We start from the raw sequence: 27,066 nt of genomic DNA on the forward strand, positions 1-27,066 counted from the left end.
ACAACCAAAAACCCCAAGCACTAACGGATATCGCAACCACTCATTACTGTTTGCTGCCCGTTCTGCTGCTGGAGTTAAATCTCCATGATTCCACACTGCTTTCCGGACATCATCAAACTTTTGTTATCGTTCAGATTTGCGAGACCCCGAGCAGCGGAAATTACACGGCTGGTGTTTAAGTAATCACATCCTGATCATTGTTCAGCCGGTGTCTGCCGTTTCCGACTGTTGTCCTTTGTCCTTCACAGTTGGACCCTGTGCTCTGGAGTACACGAAGATGAAGACGGCCGACCACTTCTGGACTGACCCGTCTGCCGACGAGTTGGTGCAAAGACATCGCATCCACGGTGGCTTCTGCAGGCAGGATTCTCCCACTAAAAGGCCTGCGCTTTGTGTAAGTAACAATTTAGTTCTTCACCAAACAGGTTTTTAAGATAGTTTGTTTTTAGAGTTTTAATCGTGCATCTAACCGGTGGTTATTCGTTCTCCTGCGTCTTTCCTGCTCAGATTGTGGCATTAGGGTGAAGCACATTGTGTCCTGAGTAAAGACGCATGAAGAGAACAGAGTGTATCCGAGACTATCACATTTCTGAGTCTTCAGGTTATCTGTAAAAGTAGCAGTGTCAGCTGGGAACATCTTAAAATACTGAAGTACTCCTGACAGTACAGTTATACAGTGATTAGTGTTCACATGGGTATTTCCACAGAAAGCATTACTGGCGGTACTACTACAAGTGAAAGGCAAGGACGCAGTGGGGCATGTGATGAATAATCGTTAATTTGTTGGTTTAATTAATGTAAAATGGCTGCCCTATGAGTGGCCAGCTGTGATTCATTCTCCATAGATGGTTCATTAGTTCAGCACGTGGGGGTTTTTATGATGTTGGTTATCTGATATGATGTATTGTGTGTCAGATCCAGAAACGGAACTCCAGCAGCAGCATAGACGAGCGCCCTTCCCCCTCGCCGTCAGCTCGTGAATATGTGGAATCGCTGCATCAAAACAACAGGGCGACTCTGCTGTTCGGCAAAAACAACGTGCTCGTACAACCGGTAAACGATTCTTTAATACGTCATCGTGTAGCTATGAACAGTATCTCAATTAAAAGCTGTGCTGCATAACATCTCTTCATCTGAAATCAGGTTGTGTCAAGCAATACTATCAGACATGGCTAAGACATGACTGAAACTTGGCAGCAGACTTGCTTTACTAGCGCAATGTTATAAAACAAATCACTTCCTGTGTGCAGCACGGACATGTTGCTAGGTGACACAATGATCTAAACAAGCAACACAGAGACTAAAACTAGTGAACACTGAATGCAGACACCGAACAGAGTGGTTAGAGGTGCAAAAGTGATCTTGACTCACCTTATGGATGTGAAGGCAGATTCAAGAGTCAGGGCTGGCAGGTGAAGTTTGGACCACAATCTGGCAGGAAGTTGGTTTAAGAAGAGATGCAGCTGCTTGCTCGGCCGTGTCTCCAGCACACCTGAAGAAAAACAGATAGAGTTAATCAGTAGTGTTTGAAGTCATGTGACAATGGCTTGAATGTAGCATCCATTTGTTTATATTCAAATGTCTGTTGTAAGAAGACTGACAACATTGCTATATATTTTCTATAGTCTTTCAACTTGAAGGCTGTGGGTTTGATTCCCAGCACCACTAGCCTGTACATAATACATGTACCTAAAAGTGCCAAGTAGAACCATATAAGGTTCTTCGGCTTGTCCTCATAGGAGAACCCTTTTGGAGGGCTCCACACCAAGAACCCTTTTATAACCCTTTATTCATGAACGGGGGTTTAAAGGGTTCTCTGGATCAAAATGGTTCTTACTGGAACCAAGGGTTTTTCAGAAGCAAATGGTTCCAGGTAGAACCTCAGCCCTTGTAGAAGAACCCTTTTGGAACCCTTATTTCTAAGAGTGTACACATATATACAGACTATTTACCTTTGGATACATCTATTTGGTCAAATTGACCAAAAATCCTGTTATTAAAAGAATAAATGTATTGCTCACCAACTATTTCACTTTAACCTATCTGCCTCAGACATTTCGCATACCAACTATAATTTATGTCAAAAAACAAAAGAATACTTTCAACATTACATATACCAGATAACACCATGCTGCCCTAAAATAGCAACATTCCTTTTCTCTTGATTTTTTTTCTCTTTCATCTGCACAACTACTTTATCTACGCTGCTCTTGCATTGAATGAAAATCATCCATCCTGCCGGTTGTTTCAGCGGGACGACATGGAGGCCATACCGGGTTACCTCTCCCTGCACCAAACCGCTGACATCATGACCCTGAAGTGGACGCCCAATCAGCTCATGAACGGCTCCGTCAGCGACCTGGACTACGAACGCAGGTGCAAAATCGCCCGGGCCACAAATGGATTGTGATTGCTGTGATTGTGTCTGCCTGCAGTTCTGTCTGCATTTGATAACAATAATCCATCTCAAAGCAAGGAGAATATGTGCATCCTCTAAGAGGTTTGTCTAGCACTGTGATGTTGCTGAATAATACAGTGTTTCTTTCTGTGTGTGTGTGGCTCTGTGTATTCAGAGTAAGTGCTGCTGATCTGATGAGGCTTATTTTGAGCTCACCAGCAGTCGCCCAGATGGTTTATTGACTGAGACGCTGTCAGACATCTCTCAACCCTAGCAAACCATGTTATGTTCCTTTGTGTGGTGTGTGTGCGCCTGGATCCTCTCTCCAAAAGAGAAAAAAATTGATTACTCACTGCAGCTCTGCGCCTGCATAATCTGTATGCATGCTCTCCAATGCTTTCTTCATTAGCCGTGAAATGAATGGTCCTTGAAATCTTTATTCATGCTGATGGATTCGAATGTTACCGTTGAGTAAGAGGTTGTCATTTTTACGGACTGTTCCTGTATTTTGTTTTCCAGTGTGTACTGGGACTACGCTATGACAATCCCTCTAGAGGAGATCGTGTACCTGCACTGTCATCAACAAGGTGGGTCCACGGCAATCCCTGAAAAGTCTTGAAATTAATATTTCACGCACAACTTCAATGACTGATTATATTATTCCCGTCTTTTCATGCAACTGTGCCTCTGTCTAACAAAATTCCATCATGAATATATTCATGGTTCGCATTACAGAGGGAGCTAATTGGAGCTCGGCTTCTCTGAAAAGGACACAATTTCCCCTGAAAGCCTCCCCTGAGTCATTTAGGCAGAGCGTCACATATGTTATATTCATTTTCCATTCAGTGAAGTTCCTGAAGTCAAAAAAGTTATTAAAGTGTCAGTGATGTTTGTTGCTTTTTCAGCACAAATACTTTTTTTTGATGTAATCCAGAGACAAAAATGAAATGCCAGGGAACTAAAAGGCCAAAGAAAGCAGTTTTATTCTCCAGTGGTTATAAAGTTAGCTCAATAATGCTCAGCTTTTTTTAATTTAAGTGATTAAATGATTTTGATGATGAGTTTTTCTTGCAGGGTGTGTATGAGATGCAGATAGTTATTATGCATAAAATATTGATGTTATTAACTAGGGCTGCGAAAATTTCAACCAATCTCTCAATCTTAATTTATAAAAGTTATGATATTGAGTAATAAAATACTTGGACCGGTCTTTTACCATATGCAAATTCCTGTTTCCTCTGCACCAAATCTCGTCAGAGAGACTTTGCTGTGATAGTCTCGCATAAATTGAGTCGGCAGATTTGCCATCTATGGTGTAGCATCAGAAAAACAGTGGCTTTTCAGGTGCTTTTAGAATGAGAATTACTTATTTTTGCACAATTAATGATTGTGACTTTAACCCATCCTTATTACACACAAGCTGGAGGCAGGAGCAGTGGGCAACACATGGGAGCAATGAGGCCTTCCCAGAATTTAAATAAGAAACCTTCTGGTTACAAGCACAATCCCTTTCCCCATGTCATTTTGGTGTCATAAAAAAAGTGCGTTAATGCAACTACACTGAGGTCAATTTTTAATGATGTACCAGATTAGAGAGATTCAAATGTTTGTATAAGTTGCAGCATTAGTTCAGTGAAAATCCTCTTTCATGACACCCCAACACTTTTATTGTGTGTACGACTTAAGAGGTTGTGATGCTCACTGAATATACCTGATAAAAGCGTGACCTTCCTGTTAATCCTGTGCAGTGGACAGTGGAGGGACGGTGGTGTTGGTCAGTCAGGACGGAATTCAACGACCTCCAATTCGCTTCCCCAGAGGAGGCCATCTGCTCCAGTTCCTCTCCTGCCTGGAGAACGGCCTCCTTCCTCACGGCCAGCTGGACCCGCCGCTCTGGTCCCAGAGGGGAAAGGTCAGCGCGGGAGGTCTTTGCTATGGATTCAGATCCAGAACAATAAATAAATCAATACATTTTTGTTTAAACATATTTGCACTGCACATTTGGTGAGAGTGATACTGATGAATCGTGGCTTAGGGTTTTCTCTCTGCACCGCCACACAGAAAGTGTACACTTTAGTGGATGAACGCTTTAATTACACGGTTATCTACAGCTACACTAAATAAAGAATCCACCCACACTCGCTCAGGCACTATTAATGAGCTTAAGCACACAGACGCTCATCATCTTTAATGCACACGGACGGCTTAGCTGGGCTCTAATGGTTTAGCAATTTTTATTCTTGTTGGCATGAGTTTAATTAGATTAATATTCTCTCCGTGCAGGGAAAGGTGTTTCCTAAGCTGCGGAACAGGGTTCCTCAGGGATCGGGCTCCTCGGACTCGGTTTCAGATAAGGAGGAGGACGAGGCCACAGACTACGTCTTCCGCATCCTCTTTCCAAACAGCCAATCAGAGTTTGGTGAGTTAAGCGAATCAACACGAGTGGCTCCCGTGGGCCTTTTTCGGGATTATGTTTACGAAGATGTTGTTTGTTACAGTGACTGTAACTCGTCCTGGACAGTGCTCCTCCGCAGCAGGGATGCTTGTTGACCCGCAGAGGTCCTGCAGCTGTCCTGAAGAATCCCCCTCACTCATAGGAGGCAGCTGTAACACTGTCACATCTTACGGCTTATCTGTCCGTCTGTCAGCTTGCCTTTGCCTAAATTCCCTTTGTCTAATAACCACCTGTGGCCTCTCTAGCACCTCTGGCAAAGTTTATCGATGTGTCTCCTTATTAAATTCCCCTGCTCACTCCCTTGTGTCACGCCTTTCTTCACCGACTCGGTAGCCATGGAGATACAAACGACTGATCAAATTAACCAATTAATTCTCCATGTAATTAAGTAATTGGAGATGGTGGCGTCACACTTCCAAATATTGTGTGCATGTCTGATCTTGGCATAATTCAAGACGATAACGCTAGTTTCTTTTCTTTGTTCTGCAGTGCCACCTCCAGACTTGATGGATCAGGGAGCTACGATGTGGCATCCCACTCTCAGGAAGTCGTCGTGTTCCTCTTGTTCTCAGGGGAGCTTCTCTGACGGCGTGACACCCAGGGGGTGTAACCATGAGAGGTGAGCGATAAACACACTCCTAGTTAGAAACACACCGAGACGGATCTTGACGGGGGGGGGGGGGGGACCTTGATAAAGACACAGCCTCTCACTTTCACCATCCCTCAGTGCCACGCCATACCTTCTCAACAGTAAAAAGGGAGAAAACGAGCAAAGAAGCAAGAACAGAGCAATTACCCACAGGACAATTATGTGACATTTACATCGCTGCCATGAGAATGTGTTGAGGAAAACGAGGTGATAAGCCAGACAGATAAAAAGGTGTTAACATTTCAGAAAGGTTAGCCACAGCGGTGTAATAATAAACTCTAGATATATTTCATATAGTCAGGACACAATTAAAAAACTAGACGCTATAAATATGCACTCCATGTATTGTTAATGACCTTTTTAGAATAGAGTTGTGTATTTTTCTCTCGTTTCATCAGTAAAATGTGCTGCATCTTCCTTGCAGGGCTCCTCTGAAGCTGCTCTGCGACAACATGAAGTATCAGATCATCTCTCGGGCATTCTATGGCTGTATGTAATAATGATTTTTTTTTGCATTCACATGAAGGTCCAGTGTATGAGAAACAGTGACATCTAATGGTCAAAGTGCAGATTGTAAGAAACGGAGGACTCCACTCGTTCCTTTTCTAAGCGTGTCGGGGAACTGCAGTGGCTTTCACAAAAGGGGAAGGGATGTCAAGATCCAATCCAATCCAGCACTATATAATAAAATAAGAGCAGCAGAAACAAAGTGCTGTACACCAGGGATAAATACAATATAGAAATATAGAAACACCTAAAAACAAACAATGAAATATCTCTAGAAAAATATAAAAACATCACAGATAAAAAAAAATAACCGTACAATAAAAACTGTTAGTAATCAATGTCTCTTACCGGGTTTTAAGATACATTTTAAAAACGGGACAGTAAAGGCACAAGATAGGGATGACATTTAAAGATTTAAAAACAAATGAAAGACTTAAAATGAACTCTAAAAGGCACGGGCAGCCAGTGGAGTGAGACAAAAATGGTTGTTTTCTTTCTTACATGCTCCAATTGGCTGGATGGCTAACTGTAAACCAAGTAGATATAAAAAGTTTATTCTTCTTATTTCATAAATAAGATCTGATATTCATAGTATGGCTAGTATATTCAATTTCACACTGGACCTTTTAAATATTAGTATGCATTTCCTTTATCTCTAGCTTCTTCAGATGCATAACTTAATTCCCCGTGTTGTTGAACTAGGGTTGGCGTACTGCCGTCACCTCTCCACTGTGCGTACACATCTCTCGGCCCTCGTCAATCACGCCATCGTGTCGCCCGACGCTCCGTGCGATGCTTACAAAGGGCTCACCGCAGAAGTGTGGCAGACGTTCCTCCAGGACTGCAGAGTAAGCATCCCCTGATCTCACGCCCACACACACACACAAACACTGGAAAAACAAACACACATACACACACACACACACGTCCACTTGTAGCCTGGCTTTGCCAACTCTTCTGTCTCATCCATATTCATCATCTGCTAATCATGCGGCTCACACCATCAGTCTCACAACAGTGTGTGCATGAGACACATCTAATGGCTCCATCTGTCCCAGAGTCCACATCTACTGTTTATATGGACAGCAGACACACTGGTTTAATTAGTTTTATGAGTCAAATTTACCTGGAGTCATGTTTGACTAAGTAGTTATTACTAATTATTTTATATATATATGAAGATGAAAATCTTCTTTATCATAATTACTTTTCAATGATTGCTCCATCTTCCCCTCGAGGATAAAGTGACTGAAGTGTTTTGTTTACTCAGTCGTACGAGGAACAGGAGCTGCTTCGCCTGGTCTACTTTGGCGGCGTGGAGCCCTCTCTGCGCAAAGAGGTGTGGCCTTTCCTGCTCGGTCATTACCAATTTGGAATGTCAGAAACTGAGAGGAAGGAGGTTTGTCGTTTTTTCCACATTTCAGGTTTTTGCTTCCAAAGCATTTTTTCCACCCCGAACCACTCACCCCCCCTGACTCCTCACCTTTCACCTTTCACTCCAGGTGGATGATCGGGTCCGAGTGTGCTACCAGCAGACCATGCACGAGTGGCTCAGCTGCGAGGAGATTGTTCGCCAGCGGGAGAAGGAGCAGCACGCCGCAGCCTTGGCGAAATGCTCCTCTGTGGCGAGCACGGACAGTTCCAGTCAGAAGATGATCCATCACGACTCCACTGTGAGCAACGAGGTACAGCAGGAGCACGCGCCGACAGTCGCACTGGAATGATAATTCACAGATTAAAAGAGGGCTTTATGTTGACGTGTTGTGAATCAAATTTAAGAGAGAAGGAAGAAGCATAGACAAGCAGTATATGTACATATACATATATATTGATGAAAGGCCAGTATAGCAGAACTATTGTAGGGTTTGTGTTGGTGGTAGGTACAGTATATACACATAAGCCTGGATATTGACAATATTATAACTTTTTTTTTTTTTAAAAGCCCCCTTATTTCACTTACTACTTGAAGATTCTAAGAAAAAGAATCAATCACAAATGGACAGTCCACGCCTGACATTTGAATGCATCTTCTCTAACCACCTGGAATGCGATTTCACTTCCCTACTCCATATGCAAATATACAGTTCCACTGCCTCAATTTGATTTTTTTTTTCTTCCCCTCCCATGTGGCACAAATCAGATATATGACACATGGCAGCACATGAATTCAGATATCTTCGGATCAGTTTCAGGCCTGTATGTGGGTAATAAATGGGATATCAAGCAGACGTGTGCCTTTGCGTCTGCAGTCCAAGTGGACAGATCAGATATTATTTCTCTGCCAATGTGACTAGTGACGTAAATACACGCCTACACTACCTAGGATCACCGTCTTTGAGGCTTTCAGGCGAGGATTTCTAAAATTTGACAGTAACTCTGCTTTCACTTCCATTTTGGCCTACTAACCATTTTCAGGTCAGTTGTCTCTTCCCTGAGGAATCTAACGCAATCCAGGTGGACCTGATATCAGTGTCTAGTGGAGTAATAAAGGGCATGAAATAAGTTTAACTGAGTTTATGTATATTTTAGTGTATAGAAAACACTGAGAACTGAGAGAAATTAGACTCGAGTGCATCCTCCCCCAGGTAGCCCAGACTCTGCCAATACGCGACACTCATCTGGCCTGTGAAAAGATGGCACATGGGGCTCCCGTTTGTCAGATCTGGGCCCAAAGCATGGCTACATCTCGCCACACAACAGTGGCCCACATAAATTGCCAAGAGCACTGTGTATTTGGCATTTTATCCATGGATCCATTATCCATTTTGTTTGGGCCAGATCAAATCCTCTATCATTGCCAGAAGTGGCACCTCCTGAAGCTATCTCTGGTACATTCACACCTGTACCCAGAGCTGTCCACTTTGCGATTGGATCACTCAGAACATGTAACACCAGATCTGCACGGGGTCAGCACCTCTCAGCCTCTTCTGCTTTCTCCTTCTGCAACTTCACATGTATAAGACTAAATATCTATCAACTGTTTCTTACATATAAGGCACAGTAAGACTATTAATCAATAACATAATGTTATATTATAAACTATAACCACTGAATATATTTTATTACTTATTAGTCCCACTCCTCCCAGAGCTCAGACAGGCAGAGTCTTGCTCATCTGCACAGCAACTCCAGCAGCAGCACACAGGTAAATAAAATGTGTCTTTGCTCATGCACCATCTTTTGAAACCATTATATCTTACTACACTTCTTCACATCCTCCCAGCCCTTCCCCCGGAGTAGCCTGCTACCTTTTGGCTTGTTCTTTCAGGTGTTTGAGTCCGTAGAGGAGGTGGACCAGATTGAGACAGAGCCCAAGACGGAAGAGGCCAAACAGGTGCCAAAGATGCCCAACGGAGCCCTGCAGAACGGAACGTGCTCTCCCGACTCCGGACACCCCTCGTCCCGCAACTTCTCCGTCACCTCTGGCCTTTCTGATGGTTCGCTCAGCACAGAGGACGCCGCTGCACCTGATGCGTCACTGAGATCCGCAGCGGGTGCTCAGACGTCACAGGGCACGGTCAAAGCTGCCGAGCCAGAGGGTGAAGGTGTTGTAGAGGAAAAGCTCAGTCAGGAGAAAGATGAAGTGAAAGACAAAGAGGAGGAGGAGGAGAGAAACGCATTTGATGTAACCAAAACGGCAGAAGATACCAAGACTGAGGTGGTAGATGATGAAATGATTCAACCGCTGGAAGACAAGCAGGTGATGGCCAACAAAGAGACACGTTTGCTAGATGAAACCCAGGAAAATCAGAATGTAAATAAAACCAAGATCGAGGATAAAGGCCTGGATACAGACATTAAAAGATCTTTAGAGTCAGGAGAAACTGTAGGAGTTGAATCCAATCAGGATGCTGCGATAGCATCAGCAGCTGCTACGCCAGCCAGGGGAGAACCTGTGGAGCCAAGTCTCCACAAAGTGGTACAAGTGAGTGACTCAGCAGAGGGGAAAGAGAAAATCATCCAGCATCCTGTGGCGCCGCTGGACACAAACCTTTTCTCAGACGCCGCCCGAGCAAGAGGAGCCTGCCGCGCTTCTCAGAAAGAGGAGGCTTACGTCATGACCGAATCGGACGAGTCTCCTTCAGCCATAGAGATGGAAGAAATCCCCAAAGCCAAAGTATCCATGGTGCCTTGGAGCAGAAAGGGCCGCTGCGAAACCCCATCTTCCTTTGAGGAACACAGGCAGAGGGAGGAGCGGGAAAAGCCCAGTCCAGAGGGCACCGAGTCCATGCTGTCTGAGGAGCCGGAGATGGAGAGCCTGTACCCTCACTTTGACGATCTGCCTGGATCTGTTGAGCCCCAAAATGGAGGGGCCTCTCTACAAACTGCTGGGAGTGGCTTCTCTGTATGCTCACATTATTTATTTAAAATCAGATTCACAGACATTCATGTAAATCAGATGTATTATAAGATTGTTGTGTTCCTTGTTCTAGCAAGAGCTGTTGGACTTGTACACGTTAAATCTGCACCGCATCGAGAAAGACGTCCAACGCTGCGACAGGAACTACTGGTACTTCACTCCTGCAAACCTAGAAAAGCTGCGCAACATCATGTGCAGGTAAAACACTTAAGGACAACAAACGTTTCTATTTAAATGCCAGAGAAACTGTATTATATAAACAATTTACAGACATAAAAGTAAGACTTACCTGCGTAGAAATGACTCAGATTCACAAATAGCAACATTGAAGTTCACCTCTTTGTCTTGGTTCGTTCACAGCTATATCTGGAGGCACCTCGACATCGGATACGTACAGGGCATGTGTGATCTGCTGGCTCCACTTCTCGTCATTCTGGACGACGGTGACCCAACACACTGATTCACTTCACATTTTCCATCCTCTCTTGACATGCGGTGTATCTTTAGTTATTGATAAAAAACATTTTAGGAGTGTTCTCCCACTCACCGTCTTCTCTCTCTCTGCTTCCTTCTTTCAGAGGCCATGGCCTTCAGCTGCTTCACTGAGCTCATGAAGAGAATGAATCAAAACTTCCCACATGGAGGAGCCATGGACACTCACTTTGCCAACATGCGGTCCCTAATCCAGGTAAGACAACAGTGAACACACACAGTAGCAGTCAAGCAAACATCCAATCAAAAAATCCATGCATTATTTACATCATGTATTTTACACCTCAATCTGTAGATCCTGGATTCTGAGCTGTTTGAGCTAATGCACCAAAACGGAGACTACACCCACTTCTACTTCTGCTACCGCTGGTTTCTCCTCGACTTCAAGCGAGGTAAATTGGGGATACAGATCAGAAGACTTTGTCTCCTCTTCCTCTAATTGGCACACACTCCTTTAAGTTGGATAAAATGCCAAATCTCTCACCCGCTTGTTAACGGCTCCTGCAGTTATTTAAAACTCTGGAAGGATTTGTCCTTTATAATCTTTGGGAAAGCGGTTTCAGGGAGTCACTGATGAAATAATTGGCATATTTAAAAATAAAAAGGTAGAACTACAGAAGAGCACTGTTGACTCGCAGCAAGGCGGTTGCTAGTTTGCATTTTCTCCAGTTTCTCCTCAAAAGTCCAAAAACATGCAGAGGTTAATTGGACACAGTGAAGCCACTGTAGATGTGAGTGGTTTGTCTTTATATGTTGGCCCTGCGATGGACTGGTGACCTGTCCAGGGTGTACCCCGCCTGTCAGGTGACCCTGTGACCCTCAAGTGGCGGATAAAGCAGTAGACAACAGATGCTACTCATACTGCACATGCCTATTATCTGTTAACTTTCCTCACTTGCTTTTCTTGTAGCCCGTTTTGTTCTTTGTCTTCCAGAGCTGGTATACGAGGACGTGTTTTCAGTCTGGGAAACAATCTGGGCGGCGAAGTACGTGTCCTCCAGCCACTTTGTCCTCTTCATTGCCCTGGCGCTGGTGGAGATCTACAGGGACATCATCCTGGAGAACAACATGGACTTCACGGATATCATCAAGTTCTTTAACGGTGAAGCAGACATTTTTGGTCACGGTCCAGTCAGTGTGTATAAGCAAGTTTAAAGGAGTGTATAATTGCTTTTTTGCTGCCTTAGCATAAGCCTTCCATGTACTGGACACAAGGGCCTCGCCTTGTGGGGGCCACCATTTTGTGCCTCCATCTGATTTCATATTTTGATCTTAAAGGTGCATTATGTAATAAATCTAAAGCAAATGGTCATAAAATCCTCCTAATATGTCACAGAGACTCAGGAATAATGTTCATATAACAAACTGAACTCACCAACAACAACAGTACAGACAAAATATTTGCATTAAAAAAAATATTTTACAGACTGCAAATCATGTTTATGTTTTGAAATCATGCTTTGGCATGTGGCGCCACCAGTAGAGTCTCAGCTGCCGAGCAACCACGGGTTGCCAGTTACGTCAGAAAACGAAACCTAAAAGACCTTGGTATTTTGAATTTGAATGTAGTAACCGTTTTTTGGCCACATTCTTACATATGGCACCTTTAAATTTGAATGTACAGAAGAGGATTAGGGCAACATATGAATTGACTTAAATCTCAGAATGCTGAGAAAAAAATTACAGAATTCAGATTTTAATCTCAGAAGAAGTCAGGCTGTTTATTATTATTCTAATTCTTCTTCTTGTCTTGCAGAAATGGCAGAGCATCACAACATGAAGCAGATTTTGACCCAGGCCAGAGATCTGGTGTGCAAGGTGCAGATGCTGATCGAGAACAAGTGATGGCGCCGTTCCTCTTCTTTTGTTCGTCCAAACAAAGCGGAAGGACCGGCTGTAGCAGCACAAGAGTTAAAATCCAGAACATCTGCTTGCACCAACTCCGACACACACACACTCACACACACATCACACAAAGCCTTTTACAATCACAGTTTGCTGCTATGAGCCTTATTGACCATAACCACTTTGTTAAATGTGTTGTCAACAGGTGTCTGAGAATATTATGCTTAATATTTGTCAGTATGTTCAAGTGAAAACAAATGTAATAGGAAAAAAAAAAGTTTCATTTCTAATTATTTTTGTCAAACTTCGCCCCCCAAGTGTTGATCTTGGTCCGAGTGCACTTAATATTTTCAGATGAAGATGAAGATTTTTCGTTGCATATTTCAAAACCAAAAACAATGCAGAGCCGAATTCAACCAGAGACTTATATTTATGAGAAATACTATGTTGTGATAATAGTTTATATCAATTATTTTAATAATCAAAGCCTACAAGATTAAATATATCAGCAAGTTACATTCTAAGAACATAAACAGGAACTTATTTTTTTGAAGTGAACTCCCCCTCAAATTAAATTAAATCAACTCTCACAGATGACCCCAGATCTCATGTTGCGTTCATAATAATCCAGCTTTCAGCACCATGCCAGTGATTTTTAGCATCCAAAAGGTGTTTTAATGCTCTTGAGCTGCCTTGTCTACCAAATAGTATGTCTTAATTTGTCATGTGTGAATTGTACTGTGCTAAGAGAAAAAAATGTGTTGTTAAATGATGAAGATTATATTGTGTTATCAGCTGTTGAATCATAACCTGATTATCTAAGTGACTTAGGGATGTCTGGTCAGAGAGTTTACTGACCGTTTATTTTGTATTGTCTGGCGCCTGTTATCAAAAGTTTATTTCAGTTCGAGTACGACTAGATCGATAGTTGGATCACATACTGTGCGATCAGGTGATAGTCATGGAAATCAAATGAAAAGTTTTGTTGTTCCACACACGTTATTCTGGTTCTTCAAGGCAAGAGCAAACAAGAAAACTAAAGGTAAAGTATGACAGATAAAATAGTATGCTTTTAAACCCCTGAAATTAGTTGTAATTTTGTTCTCAGTTACCGATGTTACTGCTTGTGTGATTCATTACGACGTGTTCTTTCCTGAATGTGGTGAAGTGAAATACATTTAATATTGGTGTTCTTTTCCCTGACGTGAATGCTAACTGCTGTAGGAAACAAATCCATTGTAAAATTTATTGGCTAATTTATTTATTTATTAATTAATTCATTTATACTTTAATTCTTTTTTTTTTTCTTCCAGATGCTGCCTTGTTTGTAGCCAATATTTTTTTATTTTGTGGCCAGCTCAACATATGTATTGTTACAGAGTCAAATTCTATACTGAGAGTTAATTATATATGTATATGGGTTATATGTTCTTATAATAAAAAAATAAAAATGGAATGATTATTATTTTTCCAAAAACACAGTGTGAATTTTACTGGATTTGGTCAAAGGTATTAAATATCCAACAGGTTCGAACACATAATTATGATGCATGTGTAGTGATAGGAGCAGTGAAGTTAGCTTCAGGTTAGATGGATGCAAGATCCACTAAGGGGCCGTCAATAAATAAAAATATATATATATATCCAACTAGGGCTGTGATGAACCTATTAATGATTTATTAATAAATAATTCGTCAACTATTCTGATAATCGGTTTGAGTGATTTTTCATTAATTAAAGCAAGCATTCTTATTTTTCAGTTTATATTTTGTAAATATTTTCTTCTTCTTTTTTAATTTTGGGACAAAACAAGACATTCAAAATGTCTAGGTTTGGCACGCACTGAACAAAAATTTTACGGACCAAATAAGTCCTGGATTAATCGAGAAAATAGTCAATGGATGATTGTGAAAACAGCCTTATATCCAACACAAAACGTACTTCGCTGCGGTTGTGAACTGGCACTGACGCGAAGGCGGAAGTACGTTGGAGTCCGTCATCTCGCTTTAGTTAGCTACGTGAGCTAGCTACGTGAGTTAGCCACCACAGGTCGTTAGCTTCAGTCACGAGTAGATAAATTAAACTTAACTTTACCGGGTTGCTAATAAAGAAGAAGAAAATGTAGCACCCGTATCTGCACATGTGAAACTCTGCTGTTTTTGTGTAACTGTGGTGGGAAATGTCGGTGTTTAGCCTCGGCGCTGCGGCAGCATGTCGTAGCTTGTTATTGAAAAGTGTCAGGTCTTCTTTTGACCTGCTTATAAGCGAAGGACACTTCAACTTCACGAGGAGAAGGTTCCTCCAGAGCCGCGTCATTAACGTAACGCGTCTGTTCTGCTCGTCACCCCACAATTCTAAGGTCAGAATCTGTTGTTTTAGTGGTGGAAGTGACGCGTACACACGTACTAAGTCTTGTTGTTACCTCGTCTTTGCTGCAGGTACCTGGGGTGGCGACGTGGGAGCCAGTACCGGAACACCAACTTCCCCCGGTAATGCCCTCCTCCTCCTCCTCCTCCTCCTCCTCCAGTCCTGGCTGTGTGATTGTGACGTCACGCCACACCTGGCGTTAACGTTAGTCGCGTTGTTTACTCACAGCCACTTTATTAGGTACACCTGTTCAACCGCTCTGTAACGTAATATCTAATCAACCAATCACATGGCAGCAACGTCAAGCAGAGAGGGAGAACCATGACGTCATCAGGTCTGGCTTTTGCTGTTCCAGAGCCCATCCAAACAAATGGGATGTGGGACATATATCCTACCTGAATTGTACTAGCTCCTACTTCAAAGCGTGCCAGCAATTGAAGTCGAATGTTAGAAAACATGGACGATCATCGCGGCGCTTTAGATTTATGTTTGAAGAGGCATTTTGACTGTCAGCAATTCAGTCTACTTACATAAACAAGCAAGCCGTATATGTAAAAGCGATACATATCGATAACGTAAAAGTAGGGCTACTTTTACCGTAGCCCTACGTATCTTCATGCTATAACGGATAACAACGACGACATAATTTCACGCCATAACATGAAAAACAAGATGTGATAAAATGGCTGTGTCTAAAACAACTCTACATGCAAAAAAGTAAAGTTTATAGCCTATTCATGTGACTCCATGGGAGCCGACATTATTCTCCAACGTCATTTTGGTGAAGTCGGGGTAGGTCGATCAGCTCCGACTTCGCGAGTAGGAGGTCCCACTTCGACAGGCATTCCAGTGCACTTTTTCTCGTTGGAGGTAGGATAAGTCCCACGTCCAACCGGTTTGGATGGGCTCTGGAACGCAGCATTAGTTTGAGAACCATGGACCTTGGTCATTTACATTAACACTTAAAATGTGTACTTATTAGAGGAGCTGGTCCATGTATAATGAAACAGATAATCAAATATCAGATATGGTGGAGCATGAGTGAGGTCACCTCCAAGTTAACAGCGTTCCAGTTGAGAAACTGGGGAAGAAACATGGACTCAAATGTAGTCGACAACAACACTTTACGCACTACGACAAAAACAGGGTAGGAAAACGTCCACACATGGAACAGTACTATGTGTACAACTTGACTCATGTTGGGCCTTGTAAGGTTGCTGTTGAGTTGGAAATCTGACGTCATGGGGGTGTTCCAGCTTCCGACTTCTGATTATCTGGACATTGCTTACAGTTTGGAGTTGTTATTATTAAGTGACAGATAATCATCGTTTGTCTTATACCTCTTTGATTTGACAGCCAACGCAAATCCCCGCAGACCTGGTGGACAAACTGGAGCGACTGGCCTTGGTGGATTTCCGAACCAAACAGGGACTTGAGTGTTTGGAGAAAGCCATTCGCTTCGCAGATCAGCTTCACGTTGTCGACACGAGCGGCGTTGAACCCATGGATTCGGTTCTAGAGGACAGGTATGGCGGCTACAGCTTGCTTATAAGAAGTGTGCGAGCGCGAAACACACTGTTAAACATGTTCATTTCAGGGCGTTGTACCTGAGGGACGATGCGGTGACCGATGGGAACTGTGCCGAACAACTGCTTCACCTGTCGAAAAACACAGTAGAAGAGTATTTTGTGGCACCGCCAGGTGAGAACGGACCCTCAAACCTTTCTTTCAAAATGTTATAACATCTTTAAATGTTCAATATTATATTGTTTGTTTGTTTTTCTACAGGAAATATTCCTCTACCAAAGAGAGAAGAGAGGGCTGCCCTCCTGAAAGACTCAGAGTTCTGATATTTATGCATTTTTGTCCTTGATATTTATGAGTAAATGAATGTGTCTTAGTGCCAAGAAATACATTATGTAAAATAGTCACTTCCTGTTCATCTGTAGCCCAAAAACATGTTTGGTAAACGTTGTTTCATCATGTCCTGGAGCAGAAAAAAAAATAAAAATCTGCTGGTCAATTTTAAGTTTCAGTCTCATTTCATAGAAAAAGGTGAGTGAACAGTGTGTTATCTCCCTTAAAATCTATTTATGTCATTTACACTGCAGTCAAACATACCAATCATCATCATGTATCAACACTTTTAGTGTTTTATTACTAGAAAAACTTCTAATTAGAGTTATAAAAACTGTGAATGGCCTTCAAGATGGTGATAATGTCTCCCTGTTCATTTAAAACTCAGCACCTAGATATGAGCGGATTATTTTTATTACTTAAGATGTATTTTTTCAGTATATGCATTTTCTGTTTTTATATTGCACAAAGGCAAAACTTCCCACTAGGATAATAAAGTCTCTCCTATGACAACAACATCCTCCACTACAGCAGAGTCATGTTAGAGAGAATGGAAACCGAAAGTTAACTAAGGCAGGCAGAGAGGGGGAAAACGAAACTTACGGAAGAAAAAGGGAGGGTGCAGATCAGCTGAGGCTGAGCTTGTATATAAACAAGGATGTGGTCCCACTTTTGTCTGTGGTTCAATCCTCTGCTGTTTTTGCTGCAGTGCATCACATCATTTTTGACATTTTCGCGACTGAAATCTCGGAACGTTTTCCACAGGAATTTGCTCTCAAGTGTCATAAGGTAAGAAAGTTTTGACTTGGCTTTTTAAGCTGCAATTGTTTTATTCCTACTTTTTAAAATTAGATTTTCAGCATTAGCCTTATTTTAGACCTGAGAATAACAGAAAATGTTAATTAAAAGCAAAGTTAAGGCGTTTTTTTGACTGGTTTTGTACTACATCAATTTACATGTGTTCTTATTTAAGCCAAATCCACTAATTTTGATCAGTTTTATTTATTTACTGTATTTCTACCATTGTATATGTATTTTCTTCTTATTTCATTCACTCCTTTTCAGTGGATTTTTAGTCATTTTTTGTTGTTTCCTCCATGGAATCTAAGCTCTCAGCTCTGTTTGTGTAACTAGAAAAGCACTCGGAGAGCGCAGACCTCCGCCAAGGCAGCTCAGCCCCCCACAAAATGGCCATAAAAATAGCATCTACAGATCACGCCCAAAACTGAATCACTTCTTCCTGGCCCCATTGGGGACGTTTCCTGAAAATGTCATCATATACCTGCAGCATATGCTTAGTGGATTGAACGATTTGAATTGTCTCTTTCAGAGCTCTACGATCATGGAAATAGTCATCACGATGCTAAACGGGACTTCCCACACTTTGATTGTGCAGCCTCAGCACACTGTGGGATTCCTGAAGCAGCTCATAGAAGAGAAGCTGCACGTCCCCGTCGTGAGGCAGAGGCTGGTGTTCGTGAACGGCCAGAGGACGGACCTGAGCGACGACACCAAGACCATCGGCTCCTACGGCCTGCAGTCCGGCTCCAGGCTGTCCCTGCTGGTGACCGAGCCGGTCTCCATCCAGGTGTTCCTGAGGAACGAGAAGGGCCAGGTGACCACCTACGACATCACGCCCGACGAGACGGTGAGCGACTTCAAGCGCAGGGTGCAGTGCAGAGAGGGGGTGGCGGAGAGTCAACAGAGGCTCGTCTTCCAAAGCAAAGAGATGACTGCAGGGAAGCTGTCCGACTACCACGTCGAAGCTTTGAGCACCATTGACCTGCTGCTGCGTCTGAGAGGAGGCAGAGGAGACACCGTGGCGTCGATTTAGTCATTCGTCATTCCCAGAGACTGGGTCAACACCCACAAAACATTTAGATCATTCATTCCAGCCTTTAAGTTAAAAGTTCCAAATGATTTCCATTTATAGCAGGATCTGGGTCTTCTCCATGTTGGACCATCATGTTTTTAAACTTACCTTAAGCCCTACTGTAGGTTCTCCTACTTGCTTGAATGGGAAGAGCAACCTCACTGATTGACGTTGCAATGTCCTACATACTGTACCTTTTTGTGTTTTAAATAGCATGCATACAATAAAAGTTGGAAAACATTTGGAAAACATTGATGCTCATAATGATCAAATGACCTGTATGCATTCCTAAATGTGTAATTATGTCTTGTAATTTATTATTATTTGTTTTGGCTATAACCTACAACTTTGTCATATACACACAGCATGGTCATATTTTATTTTAGTAGGTATAGTTTGATTTATACACCTTCAGTGTTTCATTCATGCATTAAAATTAAAATGAAAAATTGAAATGTAGATTAAACTGAATTAATACCCCAGTTTCATCACTGTCTTCTTTTATTTACACAAAAATGTTTTGAACACTACATCAGTTTCAAATGACTGGAAAATGAACACGACCCCTTATTGAAGTCGCCCCCCTGTGGCCTTCAGAGTCATTACCAAAACACAATCTACACGAGCAACGTTTTGTTCCTCCGCTTTGTAGATAAAGTAAGAGAGTCAAGGTTGAGATGATTTGGTCACGTGCAGACGAGGGATTAGTGATTATATTGGACAAAGGATGATGAAGATGGAGCTGCCGGGCAGGAGGAAAAGCAGAAGATGACACAAGAGAGCGGACAATGTTGCGGCAGAGGATTCCTGTGGCAACAACTGAAGGGAAATGATATCTGTGTTTCAAAGTTGTGTTACTTGCCCAGACTTCAACCTAGAAACTTGGAGCCGAGCGGTGGCAGGAACAGCATGTTTTTGATTAAAGTGCGATAGTTTTAGTGTAGAAACTGTTGGGGGATAAAGTGTATTAATTTGGAAGAAAAACAAACTAAACTGTAAACTGAGGTTAAAAAAAGACTCAGAGCTGAGTGTGAGATTTTTTCCCTCCAGTTCTTTTCAAGAAGCCGCACAATCGCGTCCTCACAGACCCCTTCTTTTCCCGTTTGCTCTGCACCTCCTGAATCGTGCTCTCCAAACTTGCGATTCGCTCCATCATTGTCTCCGTGAACTTCTCCGCCTTCTCCTCGGTGTCTCGCAGAGCTTGGTTGTTGGTGTTCAAAGAGTCCAGGAGAGTGGACATCTCACTCTGCCACTTGAGCCTCTCCTTCCTTCCATCTTCTTTGATGTGAAGAAAAGCAGCATTCAGCTCGGACGTCTCCTTGGCGTGCTCTTCCCGCAGTTGCGACTTGTCCTGCTCCCACTGGGAACCAAACTCTTCCAGGTTGTTCTGGGCTTGGGTCAGCGTCGCCGCGAGATCGGATTTCAGTTTCATCTGAGTGGCGAGACGATCCTCCGCCACATGTTTCTTTGTCACATCTTGAAGAGCCTTCTCTAGCGCTTTGGTCTTCAGGTCGACGTCCTGCTCCAGCTTCATCATCGCAGACAGCTCGTGAACCAGGGTGGATTTCTCCTGACTCACCGCCGTGAAGTGGCTCCTCAAGCTCTCGAGCTCCGTTGTCAGGTTGTTGTACTTTTGCTCCTCAGCGTTGAGCCTCATCTGCTGCTCGTGCAGCAGCTGATTTAACTCAAACTCGGACATCTGAATTAAGGCCTGTTGAGACAGATCGGTCTCCACTGCAGCCACAGGTTTCCCCGTCTCCACCTTCAGGACGCTCCGTTCCTCCACATTGGCCGAAGACAAACGTGTCTCTGGAGTCAGGGCAGTTTGTTTCTTAGGTGTCTCCTCTTTCACAGGCGATGGAGACGGATATGTCTTTCGTGGCAGTGCAGTTTTGTCCTCAGGTAACCGTCCCTCCACATGTGCTGAAGACAAACATCTTTCTGGAGTCAGGACGGTCCGGCCTGCAGGTGTCTTCTCTTTCCCAGGCGTTGGGGACGGATGTGTCTTTATTGTAAGAACAGTTTGGTCCTCAGGTAGCTCCTTCTCCACATGTGCTGAAGACAAACACGTTTCCGTAATCAGGACAGTCTGGGCTTCAAGTGTCTCTTTCTCCTCACGAGATGGAGACAGACATCTCTCTGGTGAAAGGACATTCTGGTTCTTGGATGTCTCTTCATCCACAGGTGAAGCACCAAACTGCCCAGGAGCCTCTTCTTCCACCTCTAGAGGAGGCATACATGTCTCTAATGACAGGAACGTTTGCACCTCAGGTGTCTCTTCCTCATCAGGTGATATAGATGGACAAATCTCTGGTGACAAGACAGTCTGGCCTTTAGGTGTCTCTTGCTCCACAGGTGCTGGAGATGTGCATGTCTTTGGAGTTTGGTCAGTTTGGTCCTCAGGTGTCTTTCGCTCCACGTGTGAAGGGGACAGACATGTCTTTGGTGTCTGGTCAGTTTGGTCCTCGGGTGTCTCTTCTTCCTCTGGTGATGGGACAGTCTGGTTCTTAGGAGCCTCTTCTTCCATGTGTGGTGGAGACAAACACGTCTTTGATGAATGGACTGTGTGGTTATCAAGTGTCTCTTCCTCCGTGGGTGATGGAGATGGACACATCTCAGGTGAGAGGACAGTCTGGCCTTCACGTGTCTCTTCCTCCACAGGTGTTGGAGATGGACATGTCTTTGGTGTCAGTACAGTTTGGTCCTCAGGTGTCTCCTCCTCTGTGGGTAATGGACACATCTCTGGTGAGAGAACAGCCTGGTTCTTGGATGTCTCTTCCTCCCCAGGTGCTGGAGATGTACATGTCTTTGGAATGAGGACAGTTTGGTCCTCAGGTGTCTCTTCTTCCTCAGAAGACGGACGCTTCTCTGGTGATGGGACAGTCTGGTTCGTTGGAGCCTCTTCCTCCACATGTGGTGGAGACAAACATGTCTTTGGTGTCAGTACAGTTTGGTCCTCAGGTGTCTCCTCCTCTGTGGGTAATGGACACATCTCTGGTGAGAGAACAGCCTGGTTCTTGGATGTCTCTTCCTCCACAGATGTTGGAGATAGACATGTCTTTGGTGAGAGGACAGTCTGGCCTTCACGTGTCTCTTCCTCCACATGTGGTGGAGATGGACATGTCTTTGGTGTTGGGACAGTTTGGTCCTCGGGTGTCTCCTCCTCTGTGGGTAATGGACACATCTCTGGTGAGAGGACAGTCTGGTTCTTGGATGTCTCTTCATCCACAGGTGATGGAAACAGATGTATCTCTTGGGACAGGACAGTTTGCTCCTCAGGTGTCTCTTGCTGCACATGTGATGGAGACAGACATGTTTCTTCTTCCACAGGAGATGGACAAATCTCTGGTGACAAGACAGTCTGGCCTTTAGGTGTCTCTTCCTCCATGGGTGTTGGAGATAGGCATGTCTTTGGTGTCAGGACAGTTTGGTCCTCAGGTGTCTCTTCCTCTGAGGTTGATGGAGATGGACACATCTCTGGTGAGAGGACAGTCTGCGTCTCTTCCTCCATGGGTGTTAGGGATAGACATGTCTTTGGTGTCAGGACAGTTTGGTCCTCAGGTGTCTCCTCCTCTGAGGGTGATGGAGATGGACACATCTCTGGTGAGAGGACAGTCTGGCCTTCAGTTGTCTCCTTCTCCACATGTGTTAGAGATAGACATGTCTTTGGTATCAGGACAGTTTGGTCCCCAGGTGTCTCCTCTTCAGCGGGTAATGGACACATCTCTGGTGAGAGGACAGTCTGGCCTTCACGCGTCTCTTCCTCCACGGGTGTTGGAGATGGACATGTCTTTGGTGTCAGGACAGTTTGGTCCTCAGGTGTCTCTGGTGACAGGACAGTCTCTGCAGACTCTACAGGTGTGGGAGGTTGTGGACCCTGAGGAGACGCCCTGTTGTGCATCCTTCACTTCTGTGCTTTTACCATTGAATGAGGATCACTGACTCACACAAAGGAGAAAAAAACAAAACTACCATCATGACATCAAAGTCACAGTAAATGATGTCATCACAGAGCACAGAACAGGAGGTTGATTTTACAATTATTCGTTTTATTTTGAAGGAATGGGATCCCAACACAAACTCATTTCAACAAACTCAAATCAAAAATTAAATTCAATACACGTTTGACAGTGAGTGATCAGGGCAGGTAGGTTGGCACTAATTAAGGTCCATAAGTGAGTGAGAAAGTTCAAGCATTTGTGACCTTTGGCCCATTTTGACTGTTACAGTATGTGTTTATATAATTTACAGCAATTTCATTTGTATTTTTTAAATTAAAAACAAAGCAAATTAATGCGAGATTGTTAAAAAAAAAGAAAGAAATAACTTTGACTACATTTTAAACAAGCTACTTTTTTTTTTACATTTTTAGAACAGTACTTGAAGTAAAATTGTATCAAAACAGTGTAGTACTTTTAACTGAGTAGAATATTTCATATATTTCATATATTTCCAACAATTAATGAGTAGCTGAAATGGTCAAATTTAAAATGTTTGTGTAGATATACTTAATTGTACGTATATATACATACGTATATATGTATATACGTATATATATATATTTATTCCCTTATTTGAATGTGGTTTGACATTGAAAAAAGCATGAAGTAAGTTCGGGGATTTCCCAACACGCCTTGTTAATGACCGAAGTATTACAAACCCACACCTTAATGGAGTAATGATTGGAGAATGGAAACCAAAAGGAAAACACAAGAGAAACTCTGGTGATTCTCATCTCAGCTGCTGTTGTTGTGGTTTCATTTTCTTTCAATTTACCTGTTCCTGACTAGAGACATGGACTTTGTAACTAAGGACACTTTAACACGGTTACCAAAAAAACCAAATTGTTTATCAGTTTTATTGTTATTTCAAAAAAACTAGTGCATAGGTGATCAGTGGTTCTGTGTATGTGTGGTTCACTGTGAGATTCTGCATTTTCGCAATACAAGGAAAACTGGTTACAGCTTAAAATTGACAAATAACATACAGCTATGTTAAAGGTGCAGTGTGTAACATTTTTTCAATTTGTCAGAAACTTATTTTTTTATGTTTCATACCTGGGTCAGTCGATACGAGGCCACCATTTTGGACAGGGAACATCTTTTGAGCTTTGACACCAACTGAAGGCCACAATGGTTCTCCAGGGAAGGAAATTTACAGCTGCCAAAATGTAACTTCACAATGTACATTCGGAAAAATAAAAATAAAGGGGCAACTGTAGCGTAACATAACGGAGCTATATTTGGTAAAAAAAACAACAAACAAGAATATTTAAAACTTGCTATTTGAAGAGTGTCTGTCTTTAATTTTTAGATTTATCTTGTACAAATTTGGTTGGATAAAAAAGAAATTATACATAAACTACATGTTTAATGTTCTGTTATTACAGTCATGTTTCAATGGATCAGTGTTTCTTAGGAGTTAATCCGTAGAACTGCACGTGTATGAAAATTATAGACCAGATTACAGGTTAACGGTTGTATGTGTTAGAGTAAACAGTCATAAATCAATCATCATACGTGCGACACAAAGGCACTGTGGAGGAGCGGTTTCCTCCTGAAAGCAGAGTCTCTGAGTCTCTCCCGGAAGCGTCACTTCCTCACTGACGCGAGGTAGGCGTACCAAAACAAGGCGATCACGTTGGCAAACAGCACTCTGAACTGAGAGCACACAAAAAACAAAATAAACGGGCGAGCATGAACAACACAGGGAGGAAAAAAAAAACAGTTGTGTGACTCGGCAAACAGGAAGTTACATACCTGAACAGGCACAAAGTTGACATTGATGAACTGAAAGGGAGTCCAAACTTTCCAGTTCATCTTCAGCGCAGTCAGGTAACTTCCCCTCATCTTCTTTTCAAAGTCTTCCCATCCTTTAGCCTGGAAACAGAGGACAAGAGCACATTGTTCTGTCTAAAAAGATTTGTATTTGAATATATCATTATAATCCCTGATGGTGTAATAATCAGACATCCCAATACTTTTGTCCATATTTTGTATGTTGCATAAACAGTTGTCCAAAACATGTCACAATCCAGGGTCATATCAGCTGTTTGCCGTTTAGTCTTCTCACTTTAAGGAGGTGCACCTTTAATGAGAGAAATAAAAAAAAAATGAAGGGCTGTGTTTTATTAAGATGACTCACCTCTAATATGTTCATCACAAAGTAGAAAATGAGAAGAAAGCCGGGGGCAAAAATAAGCCGGTCCAGTAGCAGTCGTTTGACGATACAGTACGGATCGGTGGTGGGCAACCACACCTCCATCAGCTGATAGAAGTAATGACTCACTGGTCCTGTAATCAACAGTCTGCAAGAGACAACAGAAAACATTATAACCGTGACAGAACAAAAAAGAAACGTCCTTAAAGTGTCATATTGTGTTAAAGAGAGTTCAAAACAAATGAGAAGTTAATACCAAATAAGGTTTTGGCATTAAAATAATCCAGGTCAAGGCAGAAAATGTACAAATGTCATACTATGAGACTAGAAAATCCCTAAACCACGAATAAATGCTCTATTTTCTTTGTTTATATGTGTGCAAGTCAGTATTTACACCTTGAATGTACAATGTTATATATTTATTTATACCATTTTTAATATTTTATACATGTTGTATTTGTATATTGGTGATTCAGACACTTGATTTTGATCATGACCCTTACAGCAGTGACTCCCAAAGTGTGGGCCATCGCCCCCTAGTGGACAGTTACTGTACTGCTGGTGAGCAGTGAAAGGTTACTAAATAAATAAATGTTTTTAACCTTTTAACCTTTAAAAATATGACACAGAGCCTAGCTGTAGTAACCACCTACATGTGTTCTGAAATAACGTGGATGAAAACAATAATATATATCGGAATTATTGATCCTAGTCTTGTGTGTTGATGAGACTTGTGATTTAAGGTTCGAGTTATGACCTTTAAGGATTTTTCAGGTTTCAAAGTGGCCCCAGACACTCTCAAAGTTGCCTTATATATAGACTTTGCATTCTAATTTTACGTTTTGAGACCATTTTAACAAACACATGTGCTCACTTGACTTTATTCCACATGCATTAAAATCTCACCCGTATGTGGCGTAGCGTGCAGCTGCAGTCGTGTCAACCCCGTCCACTGGGACTCCATTCTTGGCCTTTTTTCTTGCCTCCAAAGTCTGAGACAAAAGATTTCCTAAAGCGGAGAGGATGCCACTGAAAAATACACACACACACACACATAAAATATGTATAAGTATAAATATTTCTCCAAGTACCACCAGGGGAAGCTTGCGTACCAAAGATTTTATTAATTAAGGTTTAAATGAGTACTTTGAGGTCATGGGGGAAATGTATTTTATCATTCCAGCTATAGGGGAAAGATCATTTACAATGATGCACCAGAAAGATGTTTTAGTGTGGGAACAAGATTAAAATTTGATGTAACATGGAGCAAAGAAACCAGAAAATATAGTAAAAGTTTATATTATTGGGGAAAAAACACTCAAACTGCCTAATATATTATAAAAAAAATAGTAATAATAATGTAGATTGTTCAAAAAAGGCAGAAATTTGGTGACATTTTGGTGATCAGATTCAGGATTGATAGTTAACTTAACCATGCAGACACTGTGTGCTGCCTTGACAAAGGTTTGTTTGCGTTCTCTGAGGGTTATTCTCTGGTTAATATGACAGTATATTGTGAGGGGAGTTACTCCAGACAGATGCTGATTGGCCGAAAAACAGTGAGCTGACAAACACACAAGTGTTTGATCAGTGCACACAAAATGGTCAAAGTACGAGCTTTAACACAACTGTACATGAACTCTTCTGCAGTAGTGAAGGAGAATTCTTAATATTCAGACACTGTCACACTGAGAGAAGAAAGGCAGCAGCAGAAGCAGCAGCAGTTTGTTGTTGTTGTTGTTGTTAAAAACAAGAGTCAGGGAACAACCAAAAGCCACTGACCTGGTCACAGACTTGGTGAGAATGGGGTATTTCTTCAGGAGAAGCAGATACTGCTGCAGTAAGCGGAAATGTATGGACGCGTCCCGGATTGGCCGACTCTCCACAGGCATCTTCACCGAGTTCTGTCACTGGTACGAGCCGCACCAGCATCACCAGGACCAGCACAGGCTCGAGCTGGGGGAAAAGAAAGGACTCCGCCAAACCACTTCCTGGTTACGTCATTGCGTCACAAGCGGAGCCACGCCCTTGCGTCAACGTCTGAACGGATCGATTTACTCCCTTTTTTCCCCGACTTTTTTGTATTTTTTCCTCAATGTTAATG

At 42.5% G+C, this 27,066-nt stretch overlaps 4 protein-coding genes across 4 annotated transcripts in view; 3 read left to right on the forward strand and 1 right to left on the reverse strand.

Moving 5' to 3' along the window:
• sgsm1a (small G protein signaling modulator 1a) overlaps positions 1 to 12,706 on the forward strand; it is a gene marked incomplete at both ends in the record, with an annotated part of 28,215 nt that extends 15,509 nt beyond the window's left edge. Inside the window, 19 exons of the mRNA XM_083905128.1 lie at positions 249 to 394; positions 916 to 1,053; positions 2,252 to 2,376; positions 2,918 to 2,985; positions 4,147 to 4,310; positions 4,682 to 4,817; positions 5,343 to 5,472; positions 5,927 to 5,991; positions 6,712 to 6,857; positions 7,280 to 7,408; positions 7,512 to 7,694; positions 9,089 to 9,154; positions 9,215 to 10,354; positions 10,443 to 10,567; positions 10,730 to 10,812; positions 10,948 to 11,057; positions 11,157 to 11,253; positions 11,796 to 11,963; positions 12,618 to 12,706. Of these exons, the coding sequence (XP_083761254.1) occupies positions 249 to 394; positions 916 to 1,053; positions 2,252 to 2,376; positions 2,918 to 2,985; positions 4,147 to 4,310; positions 4,682 to 4,817; positions 5,343 to 5,472; positions 5,927 to 5,991; positions 6,712 to 6,857; positions 7,280 to 7,408; positions 7,512 to 7,694; positions 9,089 to 9,154; positions 9,215 to 10,354; positions 10,443 to 10,567; positions 10,730 to 10,812; positions 10,948 to 11,057; positions 11,157 to 11,253; positions 11,796 to 11,963; positions 12,618 to 12,706 (3,308 nt within the window). The remainder of the gene's footprint in view (positions 1 to 248; positions 395 to 915; positions 1,054 to 2,251; positions 2,377 to 2,917; positions 2,986 to 4,146; positions 4,311 to 4,681; positions 4,818 to 5,342; positions 5,473 to 5,926; positions 5,992 to 6,711; positions 6,858 to 7,279; positions 7,409 to 7,511; positions 7,695 to 9,088; positions 9,155 to 9,214; positions 10,355 to 10,442; positions 10,568 to 10,729; positions 10,813 to 10,947; positions 11,058 to 11,156; positions 11,254 to 11,795; positions 11,964 to 12,617) is intronic.
• A 2,010-nt stretch (positions 12,707 to 14,716) lies between these two features.
• On the forward strand, positions 14,717 to 17,077 carry gatc (glutamyl-tRNA amidotransferase subunit C). Its single transcript, XM_083904823.1, has 5 exons — positions 14,717 to 15,065; positions 15,145 to 15,195; positions 16,430 to 16,599; positions 16,671 to 16,774; positions 16,862 to 17,077. Exons 1-5 carry the CDS (start codon positions 14,886 to 14,888, stop codon positions 16,921 to 16,923), a joined length of 567 nt encoding a protein of 188 aa, XP_083760949.1. The 5' UTR covers positions 14,717 to 14,885; the 3' UTR covers positions 16,924 to 17,077.
• Positions 17,078 to 17,613: 536 nt separating this feature from the next.
• isg15 (ISG15 ubiquitin like modifier) lies at positions 17,614 to 19,238 on the forward strand. Its single transcript, XM_083904824.1, has 2 exons — positions 17,614 to 17,719; positions 18,261 to 19,238. Exon 2 carries the CDS (start codon positions 18,273 to 18,275, stop codon positions 18,762 to 18,764), a length of 492 nt encoding a protein of 163 aa, XP_083760950.1. The 5' UTR covers positions 17,614 to 17,719; positions 18,261 to 18,272; the 3' UTR covers positions 18,765 to 19,238.
• Positions 19,239 to 22,927: 3,689 nt separating this feature from the next.
• pxmp2 (peroxisomal membrane protein 2) lies at positions 22,928 to 26,910 on the reverse strand. The gene is made up of 5 exons (XM_083904822.1): positions 26,745 to 26,910; positions 25,869 to 25,991; positions 24,948 to 25,110; positions 24,563 to 24,682; positions 22,928 to 24,463 (listed from the first exon to the last, which is right to left on the reverse strand). Exons 1-5 carry the CDS (start codon positions 26,852 to 26,854, stop codon positions 24,395 to 24,397), a joined length of 585 nt encoding a protein of 194 aa, XP_083760948.1. The 5' UTR covers positions 26,855 to 26,910; the 3' UTR covers positions 22,928 to 24,394.
• Between the last annotated feature and the right edge of the window lie 156 nt (positions 26,911 to 27,066).

Source organism: Microchirus variegatus (assembly GCF_963457635.1).
Source record: "Microchirus variegatus genome assembly, chromosome: 18".
NCBI lineage: Eukaryota > Metazoa > Chordata > Actinopteri > Pleuronectiformes > Soleidae > Microchirus > Microchirus variegatus.